The following is a 14,441-nucleotide window of genomic DNA, read 5'->3' on the forward strand; positions in this document are numbered from 1 at the left end:
AATGATTTGTCCTCCATTGTTTTTGCCCCACTTACCAATGCCACTTTCAAAAATAATTATTGTAATTTATATTATAATTTATCTTAATATGATATAAATATACAGACAAATTTATCATGAGTGAAAATCTACCTATACGAAGATAAAATTAAATTCATAATCTCATAATATCCTAAACTTTTAAATGCGTGTGGTGAATCATCTGCACTATATTTAAGAGTTAAGAGATATTTGATTTTATTTTTAAAATTAAAGAACTAGGTGAATAGAAATTACCTTTGCCTTTCTTTTTTGATTTCGATTTAAGTTGGTTACTTAGAGATATAGAAGTTATGAAATTGAATTTATGATTATTGTTGATGTTATGTAATATTGATCCTAAAGGGTTTGATTGTATGTATTTATTTAAATAAATAGAATTTTTTTTGTATATTTTAGATATTTCGGATCAGCTCAGAATTTTCATCTTCAAGGTAAATTCCGACAATTAAATTAGTGTATGGTGACGTAACGAGAGAATAATCAAACAACGGCAAAGTAATGAGAAATGTAGTTATAAATGCTTATTTATTACTGAGTTATTATTTTTGTAACTTATATAATGATGGTTCAAGCATAATTTTTAATAAAAATATTACTTAAGATATGACCCCGAGGTCCAACCAAGGGGTGGTGGTAGGATTTTGAGCCATGTTGGTGGAGCCTTACTTCCCAAATGACCAGAGCATGAGGTGCCACCACATAGTAGGTTTAGATGCTTTACAAATAGTCTTTTATATGAGATTGTTTAGATAAAAGCCACTAGGCAATTCTGAACTACTCCATGTGCTCCCTCTTGAGTGGTTTACAAGTCATTTATAAGCTAGCTGGTAGGTTACCTAATTATGCCCATCATAAGTGTTGTTGGAAAATTTATTAGTTGGCTAATCAAGCTTTGGGACATTTTAGTTTAATTGATTAGGGTGGCTCACCTAATCATGTGTTTGTGCTAATTGAATAGCTTAATCCATCAAATAAGAATATCACCAATTTAATCTTGCTCACTATTTATAATAATTAATGGATTTTTCTAAGAGCATGTCACAAAAAAATACATTTAATACACTTTAAATAATAGAATAGAATCGAAATATATTTAAATGCATTTTTTTTTTTGTGTTTTCCTTTTTATTTTTGTTGTTATAAAAAATATAACAATTAAAATTTATAAAGCGTGAAGTTCATGTTGGTGTTAGTGCTCTAATGCTAAATTTAGATAACATCTAGTGTATATGTTGGGTCTAATAATATAATCATACATCTCAATAAATTGTTATATTTTTATTCATACATCTCTAATTATATATGAATAAGTCCCTAAATGTCATGATGATCTTATTCTTAAATTGTTATAAATATGTGATAAAAGATATATAACACATAATTTGTTAAAGTAATTCTCAATCCTTGGATTTATCAGAAGAGAAATATGATTAATCGATTACGAACTGACATATGGGTTACTACTATTGATTAGTATGGGATATTAATGATAATAGATTGGGAGTTACATGCCATATTACATGAGATGCAGATAGCAAGCATGTGGATAAGTATTGGTTGAACATCTACTGAGTGTGACACATTTAACAAATCACTTGGATGAGATGATTAATGATATGTTATTGGCATTCGATTGTTTAATTGGTCCTTAGACTGGAGGCGACATAATTGTCTTGTAGGATAGTGTCAGAGATTTGTCGTTACGCAAAACCGTCTAAATATGAGGTGAGAATGTTCTCTGTGTGATCTATGTTTAGTGGTGTATGAAGGTAGGGGATTGTTGATTGGATTCGTTAACTACCAGCGTGAGATGAACATCCTATGTAATCTTACTTCATTAGTGATTGAAAAAACATTGACCAAAGTACGCACGATTGAAAAGGGTTTTTGATGTCGAAAAAAGTTTCAATGTGTCATCTCGATCACACCATACTAGATTTTGTCATAGTTATCAAAATTTGTGAGTTTGATCAGTTCATGACTCTTACTTAATTGAGATATTAGTCAATGAAATGATTATAGTGTATGGTAATCCAAAGTCCAAATAGCTTTATTAGAAATATCAATTTCACTGTCGATAGGATCATCCTAACATAATGTTAATTATCACTCATAACCTTTTGAGATATTTTTAGAGAGATTGAGAGATTCTCATTGTATATTAACATGTTCGATCGACACCAAAGAATTTGATGTATCTCAATTGCTATTCAGTTGTGAACCTAACATGTCATATCCAAAAATAGGTATAGTATTGGATTAGTGAATTTGATCCGGTATAATGTTCGCATCCACCATTAATAATTAATGGAGTTAAATTACCATTAAAAGTTAATAATTAATTAAATTATAATTAATAGTTAATGGTAATTTTAAAGGGGTAATACAAATAAGAAAAGTACTCAATATGTAATTAATTTTTGTATAATATTAATTATATAATTGTTATACAAATTATATATTATATATAAGAATTAATAATTAATAAAATAAAAAAATAAGAAAAGAGATTAGAAGAACAAAATTCTTATGTTATTTGTATCGACCAATATAAGATTTATTCAACCAAATATACTGTGAAAGAAGATAAGGGGTGGACTCAGAGCATAGGTTGAATGGTCAGATGAATAATATGTTGATATCAATTTGATGGGTTGTAAATTTAATTTTTGTCCTATACAAAAATTAAAACTTAATTTATAATTTATTTTTTTTAATATAATAAAAATATAAATATTGAAAATCACATAAAAGTGATCTTTCCAAGAGGAGTGGGCCCCAAAAAAAAAATGAAACCCATGCATCCGTCCTCCTGGTAGTCGGCATCGCACGCAACAAATCATCCGTGATTGAAAGAATAACAATGGGTTGCTTCGAGAGGCATAGTACGATTAGTATTCGGATAGTAAATTATAGGTAAAGATATAAATTTAAATCATGATAGTCGTAATATAAAAATTTCTCTCATTTATAAAAGTGACTCCTTACAAGCATTATATAATAAGAACTCATCGTGGATCGTGAGTTATTCTTCCCATGTGCGTGAGACAACGTGAGAACTCTTAAAGGCGAAGGAGAGTCAAGAATGGCAATGGGTTCGGGCATTTCGTTTTGTGAAAAGTCAGTCTCTGCACATGGACAAGTCATTCTCTGCACATGCACGTGGAGAGAGAGAGAGAGAGAGAGGGAGCAGGCAAGCTTGCAGGCGCAGTCAATGCGCTCACAGTGGCCAATTTTGAGAAACAGAGGGCGGGAGAAATCTTCTCCCTGCCCTGCCCTGCCCCGCTCTGTGTATATACATATATATAGTGTACAGTTTTGTGTTTTTTTCACTCGCATCGAGAGCTGGAGCAATGTCTGATGTCTCCCTTAAGTAAATGTTATATTATTTGAAGGAAACAACGTAACAATTTCGATATAATGTAATATTATTTACACATTCATATTTAAATTAACATTTATGTTAACATCATGTTTGATGTCTTCCTTTCATTTTATTTACGTCAAGTAAATATTATATTATTTGAGATAAAAAACATAAGATTCTTGATATAGTGTAATATTACTTATACATTCACGTTTAAATTAACATTTATGTTAATGCCTTATAAATTAATTATTAATATATGGACAACATACAATTTGGAGAAATAAACATATATAATACACAATTATTTGAAGATTTGATTTAATACATAATATATATAATTATATATATATACACACAACGACGAGGAGGTAGACATAGATGATGGAGATGTAAACGATGGATGACGATGACAAAAAAAGTAGGGACGGTTTGGAGAAAGAGAAGAGAGATCCCTCACTCTATCACATGGGATATTGATTGGACATTGAAAGATGTAATAGGTCCCTTTTGTAACTTAAAAAATACAATAGATCCCTCCTCGAGTTAAATGATATAAATGGTTAAATAGGGTAAGTTTAAGTTCGTGTAATATTACTTGTATGTTCAGTTGATATCTTATTAATATAATATAATATTTTATTTAAATAATTTAATTAGAGATATATTAATAACTTATTTAAACAATAAAAATAGATAATTGAGTAAATTATCACATCTCTTACTTAAATAAGTGTTAGATGTCGAGTAGCATTACTTGAGATGACACTTTTTACGTGATTATCGGTATTCGTGTTCTCGATTACATCAGAAAAAATAAATCGCAGGTTGAATCTTTGACTCTTGCGTAGAATGAGAATTAAACTCGCAATCCATCGAATTGACACTGACATATTATTCATCTAACCACTCGACCTATATTAAGGGCGTCGAATAATTTATTTAAACAATAAAAGTAGATAATTGAGTAAATTATCACTACATCTCTTACTTAAATAAGTGTTAGATGTCGAGTAGCATTACTTGAGATGACGCTTTTTACGTGATTATCAGTATTCGTGTACTCGATTACATCAGAAAAAATAAATCGCAGATTGAATCTTTGACCCTTGCGTAGAATGAGAATTGAACTCGCAATCCATCGAATTGACACTGACATATTATTCATCTAACCACTCGACCTATATTAGGGCATCGAATAGCATTACTCATACATATTATGTATGTTTATTAATATATATATATATATTATATATTAAAATACACAGTCCTCTCCCTCCTCTTTCTCACGGCAGATATATATATATATATATATGTAACTTTTACAAATTCAGATCCGAATCACTTTTAAATCCCAAACAATGATGCGTCAGCCACCTCGAGAAAGAACGCTATTGACAACCGGACACCACGCCACTGATCAAACAGCAGATTAAGCACATTAAAATCAACAACAAATCAATAAAGCTATTGACATTAACAATCCGTCATTTCTGGGGGGTTGTTATGTTCCCATGGTAGCAGGGTGAGGTTGGTGTGTGGGACTTACCACCCCTTATGGGCCCACGCCCTCTTCTTAATTTTTTTTTTTTTTTGTGTCGGGCATGTTTGTTGACCGACACAATCAACATAACAAAATATAAACCATAACTAAAGAATACCCGGATAACCAAATGACCATCTTAGCTCAGATCAACCCATGGAAATTTAAATCAAAGTCAAGTTAGAAACAACAGGGCAATAAGCACCCAGAAAAAAACACAAGAGATCTAAATCAATCCTTATCAAACAGTGATCAGCAGATCAACGTACCTCCTGAGATCTCTATCTTCTCTTCCCTAAAGGAGATGGTGAACCGAGGTTTAGAGAGAGAGAGGATGCCACGCGAAGCTGGCAATACAGAGACATAGAGAAAGAAGGGTGGGGTACCATAAAGAAAAGTGAATAATTGCTGTGTGGTGTGTTTCTCACTCTCTTAACTTTTTCGGCTTTCAAGATTTGAAAAGAAAATAAGCAGATTGAAGGTTTCTAGAGAGATAAAGGGTAGATTTATAAAAATAGGGCAAAGGGTGGGATCCAGAGTTTCATTTGCATTTTCAATTCAGTTCATGAGAATCATTCTGAAAACACAATGCCATCTGTGCTTAGCTTAGAAGAAGCCTTTTCTTCACACTGCACACTTAACATCTAATCTAAACCAATGCCATATAAATTCTATTCCATTCTTCTTCACTCACAAGGAAATATATGTCATGCACCATCACGGCTGCCGGCTACATGAATTCTAACTCGCTAGTTATTTCTATCTAGCATCCTATCTTTAATAAGGCTACTCTAACCCATATCATCAACAAGAAATGAAACAATTTGATTTGGACAAGTTTAAACTACAGAACAAAAACAACTCCACATTATAGCTTTTGATGTCTATAATGGTCGATTCTGGTTTAGAGTTGGACATTGGGTTTCACTCCGAAGCAATCTGCATTCACCTGCCACATTGACACTATCATCGTCAATGAACCAGAGATTTTGAAGATGTAGGAGAGCTCTGTTAATTGTCGAATGATGATTCACTTCCTGCCACCATGGCCTCCAATTTACGAAGCCAGTTCAGGTACTGACTTTGCTCCTTGTTGTGCAGGCGGTGGAGAAGGAAATCGCCAAAACTCTGGTCAATTCCCTTTGACACCAGATAGTTTCTGAGCTCATCTTGCAATTGTGGGTCCAACGAACTGCGTGTAGGATACAGGAAGCATAATTAGAGAAGCCGTTATGAAGGAAAAGGGAAACATCAAATACCAAGTTTTTATGAGTTCAAACAAATGTACTAGAAGAAATGGAAACTTCAAATAGAATGAATGCTACCCAGTTCAAGTAGAGATATATTTATTTGATCAGCAATGTCAAGTAGGAAATTGATACAGTTGAAATTTTCCATTTCAAGTCATCTAACTTTACCACAGGGGATGGGATGGAATGAGAAAGGAAAGGAAGGGAGTTCTCCTCGTTTGGAAGAGACAATAGCGATAACATGAAATGAAAATACTTTACATTTATTCCATCTAAAGCTCTATTTTTTTTCTCCCTCGGATTGGGAGAGAGTGCATGCAATGACAAACTACTTACATGTTTTGACAACATCAACCTTAATAATTTTTTAGAAGTTCAAAATTTTCCCTTGACCTTATAACATTATAATTTTTAAGTGAAAAATACACAATACACCATGCACCAATCCACAAGCGGTTTGGGACAATTTATGCTATCGGAAGATAAACACATACATCAGATGAACTTTAAGTGCATTTTTATAATTTACTTCCATTCTATCTTCCAGGTGTCTCCAGTAATGCCTGCTGTTTTGGGTGTAAGCTAAATAGTCAAAAGACGAGGACTTCCTTAAGCTGCTTAATGATCAGGTATCAGATACAAAAACAATATCAAGAGATATGAAATAGAGAACAGGGGAAAAGAACAGGTTTTAAAGGGTACATAGGTTAGGACCCTGAGGATGTGGGTGGAGACTGCTTCTGAACTGAAGGTAAGTAGGACGACAACCATGTGAAGTGGACCTACAAGGAAAAGGGCCTGATGACTGATGTATACAACCAGAGAGGATAATATTCAGTGACATAATATCTTCATGACTCATCGTATTGTCAAACGATTATTAGTTATGATACAATCAACGATGGCATAAATACAAGATAATAGTTTCTAGAATAAGGGCCAACAAGCTTGCAACTTGCTAACATAGAAGCTCCCTTATCCCAAAGGTGTAAAGCTGGAAATAAGATGTTGGGGTAACAAGGGCGATGAAGAAATGTATATTGCTTTCTCCATCAGCAAGTACGAGAAGGACAGGGTCTTATGAGACATGAAGGAAATGGATGCCTACCATATACTGCTGCTAGGTAGACAAGGCAATCCAGCCTAAATATGATGGACACAGGCGAAGACAGTACATAACTATTTTACACAGATAAGTAAAGTTGTTTTTGCCCAAATGAAGCAAGACTGTCTTGTACTAATTCCAGACAGAAGTAACATATTTCTAGTAGCAGTCTACATAATTCCCTAGGCCCATGCAAGTTAACAGGCTTTTGCTGTGGTAGTTAAAGGGGACAGCAATGAAGCAGAAATTCAGTGGCAGTACCTGGAAAAATCCAGCCCCTATAGAATCACCTCTTGTGAGCAACATCCAGAACGTGATTGATGAGATCTTGAAGCAATCTGATGCACTAGTAGATGAGCCTAAAGCAGTTAGAGATTCTAGGATTTAATCAGTGACAACATGGGTCCTAAACTTTCTAGTATTATTGACGCCAAAGAAGGATGGTAATCGGTGAATGTGTGTTGACAGTAGGGACACAAAGAATATCACAGTCAAATATGTATTCCCAATATCCTAGCTGGATGGTATGTCAGATAGACTGGGTGGAGCCAAGGTGTTTCCCAAAGTTAACTTGAACAGTGCTGCCATCAATTTGTTTCTTCCCAGGTGACAAATGCCCCAAGAACTTTCAGAAAACCTACAAAATAAGATATTCCAACAATTTTATCTAAAATTTATATGGGTTTATTTTGATGATCCTTAATTTATATTTGTAGGCAAGAGAGGCGGGCATCCACAACACCTGAGGGAGGTGCTCCAAGTACTGAAGAAAATTAGCACACTACAACATCCATAACCAATCGACTGATTTTTGGGGGCTATATGGTGAGCATTGGTTACATCAAGATGGAAGAAACAAAGGTAGAGGCCATTTGAGAATTGCCAAAGCCAAATTCCATATGTGACATCAGGAGTTTCAATAGCCTCACCATGTTCTACAGATGATTCTTCTGAAACTTCAACACCAAAGCAGCCCCATTTACCAAATACTTGAAACAAAGCAACTTTTTGGATAGAACAATAAAAGCAAAATTTGCACCATGAAAAGAAAAAAAATGGTCATATGTTCCAGTTTTAACCACACCTGATTTTGAAAAATGATTTGAACTTGAGAATGATGCATCAGGTGTGGGCATCAAAACTATCACAAGACAAGAGGGCCAACTTGTAGCATTCTTCAACAAGAACTCAATGGGGCTAGAAACTCTGATGCTCGACAAAGTGGACCATGGATGAGCAAGAGCTCTACACCATGGACAGATGTTCAACACTGGGTAACATGCTTGATTTAAAGAGAGTTGCTCCTAAATAATGACTACCAAGCTCTCAAGTATTTTTAAAAATCAGTGCACCTGAGAACGCAAGCTGGTTTGCTTACTTACTTTCTCCTTCTCCATTAAACAAAGTCCAAAACAACTTAATGAACTGGTGCAATCCTACATTCTACAATTAGAATATTTGTTTTTGAAAGATGAATATCTCAGTAAAACTTGGCCAAAGTGTTTGGAAATGTTACATCCAGCAAGTTCCAAGTATAGGATAAATTTCTGTTCTTTGAAATTGATTGAGCATACCATGTGGATCTTTGAGGGAGCACATCATCAAGCGCCACACGGTAGGTGACTCAAAGGACACAACACGCAACAAGAGCATCTCAGTAATAGAGGCATGATACTCTTGGCCATAGCCGAAGTGGGATTCATAGTAGTTTGAACGCAACTGATTATCCAATTTTATTGTATGGTACTATGGTCTTCATTCCAAAAAAGCAGGGTTATGGATAAACCTCATGGTCAAAACAGGCAAAAGATATTTCTACTCGAGCCCATCAGAGACTTGCATGTTGGGCTGTTAACTAATGATTACAGGCACAAGGATCAATTTATTCCCATTGCATGATTCTAAGAAATGAAAAGAAATGAAAAGAGAGGCACCCAAATGCTAAAGTCAAACCAAATATTTTGTTTTTTAGAGACGATAAGGGCTAGAGGCCTCAATTAACTACAAAACAAGATGAAAAGCGGGCCTAATAAGGCTGAATATAGAGAGACCATTTGCTTAGACCACTTACAATAATAAGCAAATGTTACCGAAGTCAGATTTCCAGATGTAATATGAAAAGGTAGGGAAAAATGAATGAAAAATGGGTCATAAAAAACCTAAATTGTTTTTAGAACTTCTTGGATTCACCCATGTCTTCAAAGTGATCAGGATAGAGGATTTCAAATTCTGGAGCTACTTAATAAAGAGTAGATATCACTTAAGTACCTTCAACATGCAAGAGAAGAACCACTTTTGATTATTTGATTTTTTCTTTTTCTTTTTTTGGCAGGGGGAGGGGTGGATATAGTTCTATACTGTGTAATTAGCTAAAACCCTAACAACTATAATCCTTTGCCATATAAAAGTATGGGTGCTGAAACAATCTAGTAAGCCTGGGAGTTGAACTAGAAATCCCAAAATCATGAGGTGCTAAATTTAGTGCAAGAGGAGTATCTTGGTTAAACATGTAAAGATCTTTGCAATATCTTGTAATTATTTAGTTTATAAACTAAAAGAACTTGTCCATTTTCTAAGAGTGCAACAATGGATTGGTGCGTGGGTGTCAGAGACTCTGGGAGGGGGTGTTGAGAAGCTATACTAGTTAATATATGTTAAGTGACCTATTAATTCATGACATGAGTTGCCAACAGCAGCAGTGCAGAAAATCCTGCTAATATGGGATGTGGAACTGAGGTCACATTTATGTAGTCTTATCCTGCATTATGTAAAGGCTTTTCCACAACTAGAAAAATGTAACTCACTGGTTTAAAGATTCAATCATCTAATCCTATAAAGATGCCCAAATATCTAGTTAAACTTTCATAAATAGCGGAATAAAACCAAGAAAAGACTAGCCATTGCAGGTGAACATACCTAACAGGAAGCCATCCTTGGGAACTAAAAAATAAAAAGGAAGACAAGGACCATAAAAATGGATACAACAACGGAAGAGGTTTACCTCTGAGTCTCTGAGAAACCTAAATTTTGTTGAAAGTTTATGTAATCATAGCTCAAGATGAATTTAAAATACAAAAGAACATACAAAAGAACATAAGAGGGTTCTACTAACTAAAAGAAATTCCAAAAACACCACTTAGCCTTCCTGTTCTGTTTCAAATGAAATTTGAAAAGAAAGCACAGATTAAGTCTCAGGATGGGAAGCCTGTGCAGAATGTAAAGTTCGATAAAGTTAAGGAAAAAAACTCAAACTAAAATATATTTTTCTACAATATAGCCAAAAAAAGTATAAATAACGATTAACTAAGAGTAGCTCATCTTTGTACCTGAACGAGGGGCCCTTGTAGACTGAAGAGTGCAGACAAGCTGATGGGGGGATATAATAAGCATTGTGAACATCAAACTCAGATGAATAACCACAATCAAACTGCAAGATAGAGCTCAACCCAGGCTTTTTTATGCATATCTTCATTAAAACGTCTCTACGAGAGTTACTATCTGCACAAGTGATTTCAGGACCTAGCAAAGCTGAAACTGCAACCTCCTCACCTGACTCATATTTCTTCCGCAAAACCACATCTTGGGACTGTGGTGAATCCCAATCCAACACGAAATCTCCAGTAGGACCACTTTGATTATCCTGCATTTAGGTCATCGATCTCAACTCTACAAGAACTCTAGCCCTTTTTCAGTAGTTGATAAAATTGCTTGAACTATAAGAAATGTTCTAGTTTAGAACAAGACAATTTAAAGAACGAAGAATGCCAAAACTACACAAAAAGAAGCTATTTCCACATTTTCCCCACCCAATTACCTGAATTCACCTTAATTTTTTTTTTTATACCGATTCAATTCATTTTCCCTAGAATAAAGTTGAATCCAACTTTGTTCAGATGTTATCTAGGGTCTCAGCCTGAAACCCAGGTGAGCACTTCTTACCAATGTAGCTGATAGTGTAGAAAAAATCCTTCTTTCAGTACAACATTCCCTAGTCTAGGAATTTGAACACTCTGTAAGCTTTGGCCACAAATACCCCTTTTCTCAATTTCCATTTAATCACTATGCCTGAGAAAGTACTCTCAATATTTAAACAACATTATAAACCAAAAATTAGATCAATTCTTTGCTTTCCTTAACTTTCTGCCAAAAATCTAACCCTATTATTGACTTAAATGCATATTTCTCTATCCCTGTTCCCCAGAGACCATACATACACCCAAAAACCCTAACAAAAGCTTTCAATTTCGGGTTAATGTTCAAACAAACGCCAATACAGTAAGCCATCCAATCAACGATTCATAGGAATACGGATACAAATGCAGAAACCGAGTAGAGGCGAAGAGAACCAGTTCGGGATTGAGGGACTGTTCGCATCTGATTTCTGATTGCAGGACTTTGAGAAGATCCAAATCTTGGATGGCCTTGCGACTCTGGCGAAGTACAGTGGTTATCCTCGGCATTGTTTGTCTTTGTAGAATCTGTCCGATTTGGGGAAATTACATTTTGAGTACACCTGCTATATATATTGTTACATTCATGATTCATCAATCATTTACATTTCATGTTTAGGAATTTTTTTTTTAACGTGAAAAAAAATTAAGAACTCTCTTTTATCACAATCAACCTTTAACTTAGATGAACGGATAAATTTATCACGAGTTGAAAGTCAAGAACATGATCTCTCGTATAAACATAATTGATTACTTGCTAACTTTTGCTTGAAAACATAATCAAATTTACTATCTCGCGATATCTAAAATTTTTAATTTTGTGCAATGAATTCTTTGCGTTATCGAAGAGTTATGTTTAGGATCTAGGATTTAGTATTTTGATTTTATTATTTTACATAATATTTATAAATTTGATTAAGTAAATTTTTATTTAAAAATTTATAAAACCTAATTTAAATATATAAAAATTATTAGATATTGACGTGGCATATAGGGTTAAAAATTACCTTTCTATCACTTCAACATATTGAAGCAAATTAAACAAAAATAATTTATTCTTATATATCATTTATTAAAATAAATAAGATAAACTTATATTGAAATACTTTTCAAATCAAGATATAGAATCGTTAAAATAAGCCTAAGAAGTATTTTAAAATTTTTATTAAATTATTTATTAATTTTTTTAGAATACACTGAATAACACATACGTTATTTTTTTTCTTATCTATAAGAGTCAAGATAAATTTATTTAGAGGGGAAGATATAAATTTATTTAAGAAAATCCAGATAATAAGTCACGTGACTTCTTTTCTAATAGTTGTCTGGTTGCACTCTCACCCTACAATTAAAACACAATAAAAAAAACATAGTAAAGCTTTTATAATTTTTTTCTTTATTTTTTGTGAAAGATTTATACTTATCAGTATACGAGTGCAGTTGTAATCCAAATTTAAATTTATATTTTCTAGATGAGTTCAGGTCGTCTACTGAGAGATTTATTTATAGCAAAAAAAAAAAAATGTCACACATACGCACACGCATTTGGACGAATTAGCAACAAGATTTTTTTATAAATTTTTAAATAACAGATACTAGAAAATAAAGTAAGACAAAAATTAAAATAAACGTTAAATGTGAGAATATGAAATTGGATAGCACTTGAGTTAAGACAAGTTCAGCACCAACCCGTTAATTCCCAATTTTTAGCAGACAAGATTAGCAACATTAATTTAATTTCATATATGAGGGTTTGATATTAAATGCAATTAGAGATGGTGATAGTTCTAATTTAAGCAATCCTCATACATGATATATGAGATTCTAATTTAAGCAACTACTATAAATTCAATTGCAATTAATATACAAAATAACTAAATTAATCATCCAGGTTTGGGTATGATAGCGTTTCAAGTTCTAGTAACTCCCATGCGTGACATAAAAGTTCTAAATTAGGCTTACGCTCCAATCCAAACTTAGTGATTTCTCAATAATTAGTACACTCATACTGAAATTTAAATTAATGTCACTTATTTAAAGCGTAGTTTTCTTTGAGAATCATTGGCGTTAGACACTGTTCTTGCCTTAACCCAATATTGGATTTAGCTACTCATCTCCATTTAAAAGTTAATTGACAGGAATTTAAATAGCGTAATTTAAATAACAGAATTTAAATGACAGAAATTAAAATAGCATAAATTAATCTGTCATTTAAGCGGTGGATAATTTAAATGATAGGAATTAAAATTGCAGAAATTTAAAAGCATAATTTAACCGGTCATTTAGGCGGTGGATAATAAAGTAACAACATAAAAATTCAAGAGAATAAAGAAATAAAGTAAGATCATAAGAAAAAATAATGAATAAAATAAGAGAGAACAAAAGCAATTCTCAAATAGAGAATTCTAAGAAAACAACTGAGTTTTGATTCAAGAATAATAATCACCCTTACAATAAGTGAGCTATTTATAGCTCACAAGATGCAATACAAACTACATAATTTCAATTATTCAACTAGACATAATTATATCTAATGGACTCTCACACACTTAAAGTTAAATGGATTTTAGATATAATACACACCTAAAGTTAAATGGATTTTAGCTAAAATACACACCTAAAGTTAAATAAATTTTAGCTAAAAAATACACCTAATAAAGCACTCATAAAATAAATATTTAAAAAAAAAATTCTACAATTGAGTTTTTTATCTTCATTTGGATTAAAAAATACATGGATCTTCATTAGGATTAAAAAAAAATGCTTGGACTTTATCCAAATGATGTCTTCTATGGGTTGCTTAAGTTGGACCTTAAACATGCATTAGGCTCTAGACCTTCAATTTAATGGGCATGCGCTGGGCTTTAATTCTTTATTGGTTGGGTTTAAATTATTCATTATTCAATCCAATCTGAGTCTCCAAGCCTACTTTCTTCATACCTTCAAGTAAGCAATTGAGTATTATTAATAGATTATATTATATATATATATTACATGCAAGTATGTATTGATGTATATGTATTATATATTATTATATATTATTATTTTTAAATTTTATTTCAGAACTTCATTTCATTCATTTTTCAATTTAAATTTGCATATAACCATAAAACATGTATTAATATCTAATTTAAACCAATTTTAATATCAAAAGAAATGTGTAATTATGATAAAATTTTTACAA

The 14,441-nt window shown here is 32.8% G+C and overlaps 1 protein-coding gene across 2 annotated transcripts; it reads right to left on the reverse strand.

Annotated features, from left to right (window-relative positions):
- Positions 1-5,615: 5,615 nt before the first annotated feature.
- On the reverse strand, positions 5,616-11,818 carry LOC127789153 (mitochondrial acidic protein MAM33). 2 transcript variants are annotated; one of them, XM_052317956.1, is made up of 4 exons: positions 11,654-11,818; positions 10,634-10,947; positions 7,569-7,653; positions 5,996-6,144 (listed from the first exon to the last, which is right to left on the reverse strand). In XM_052317956.1, exons 1-4 carry the CDS (start codon positions 11,765-11,767, stop codon positions 6,118-6,120), a joined length of 540 nt encoding a protein of 179 aa, XP_052173916.1. In that variant the 5' UTR covers positions 11,768-11,818; the 3' UTR covers positions 5,996-6,117. The 2 variants fall into 2 exon arrangements, with proteins under 2 accessions (XP_052173915.1, XP_052173916.1); XM_052317955.1 differs by lacking the exon at positions 7,569-7,653 and having other exon boundaries at positions 5,616-6,144.
- Between the last annotated feature and the right edge of the window lie 2,623 nt (positions 11,819-14,441).

This window comes from Diospyros lotus, chromosome 13 (genome assembly GCF_014633365.1).
Source record: "Diospyros lotus cultivar Yz01 chromosome 13, ASM1463336v1, whole genome shotgun sequence".
Taxonomy (NCBI): Eukaryota; Viridiplantae; Streptophyta; class Magnoliopsida; order Ericales; family Ebenaceae; genus Diospyros; species Diospyros lotus.

Bases quoted from the DNA above. Each gene is read 5' to 3' on its own strand.
- LOC127789153 (XM_052317955.1), bottom strand. From the start codon at position 11,767: ATGCCGAGGATAACCACTGTACTTCGCCAGAGTCGCAAGGCCATCCAA. The intron at 10,948-11,653 runs GTTCTCTTCGCC...ACCTAAATGCAG, and splicing joins AGTCCCTCAATCCCGAACTG to GATAATCAAAGTGGTCCTAC. The intron at 6,145-10,633 runs GTACAAAGATGA...TCCTACACGCAG, and splicing joins TACAAGGGCCCCTCGTTCAG to TTCGTTGGACCCACAATTGC.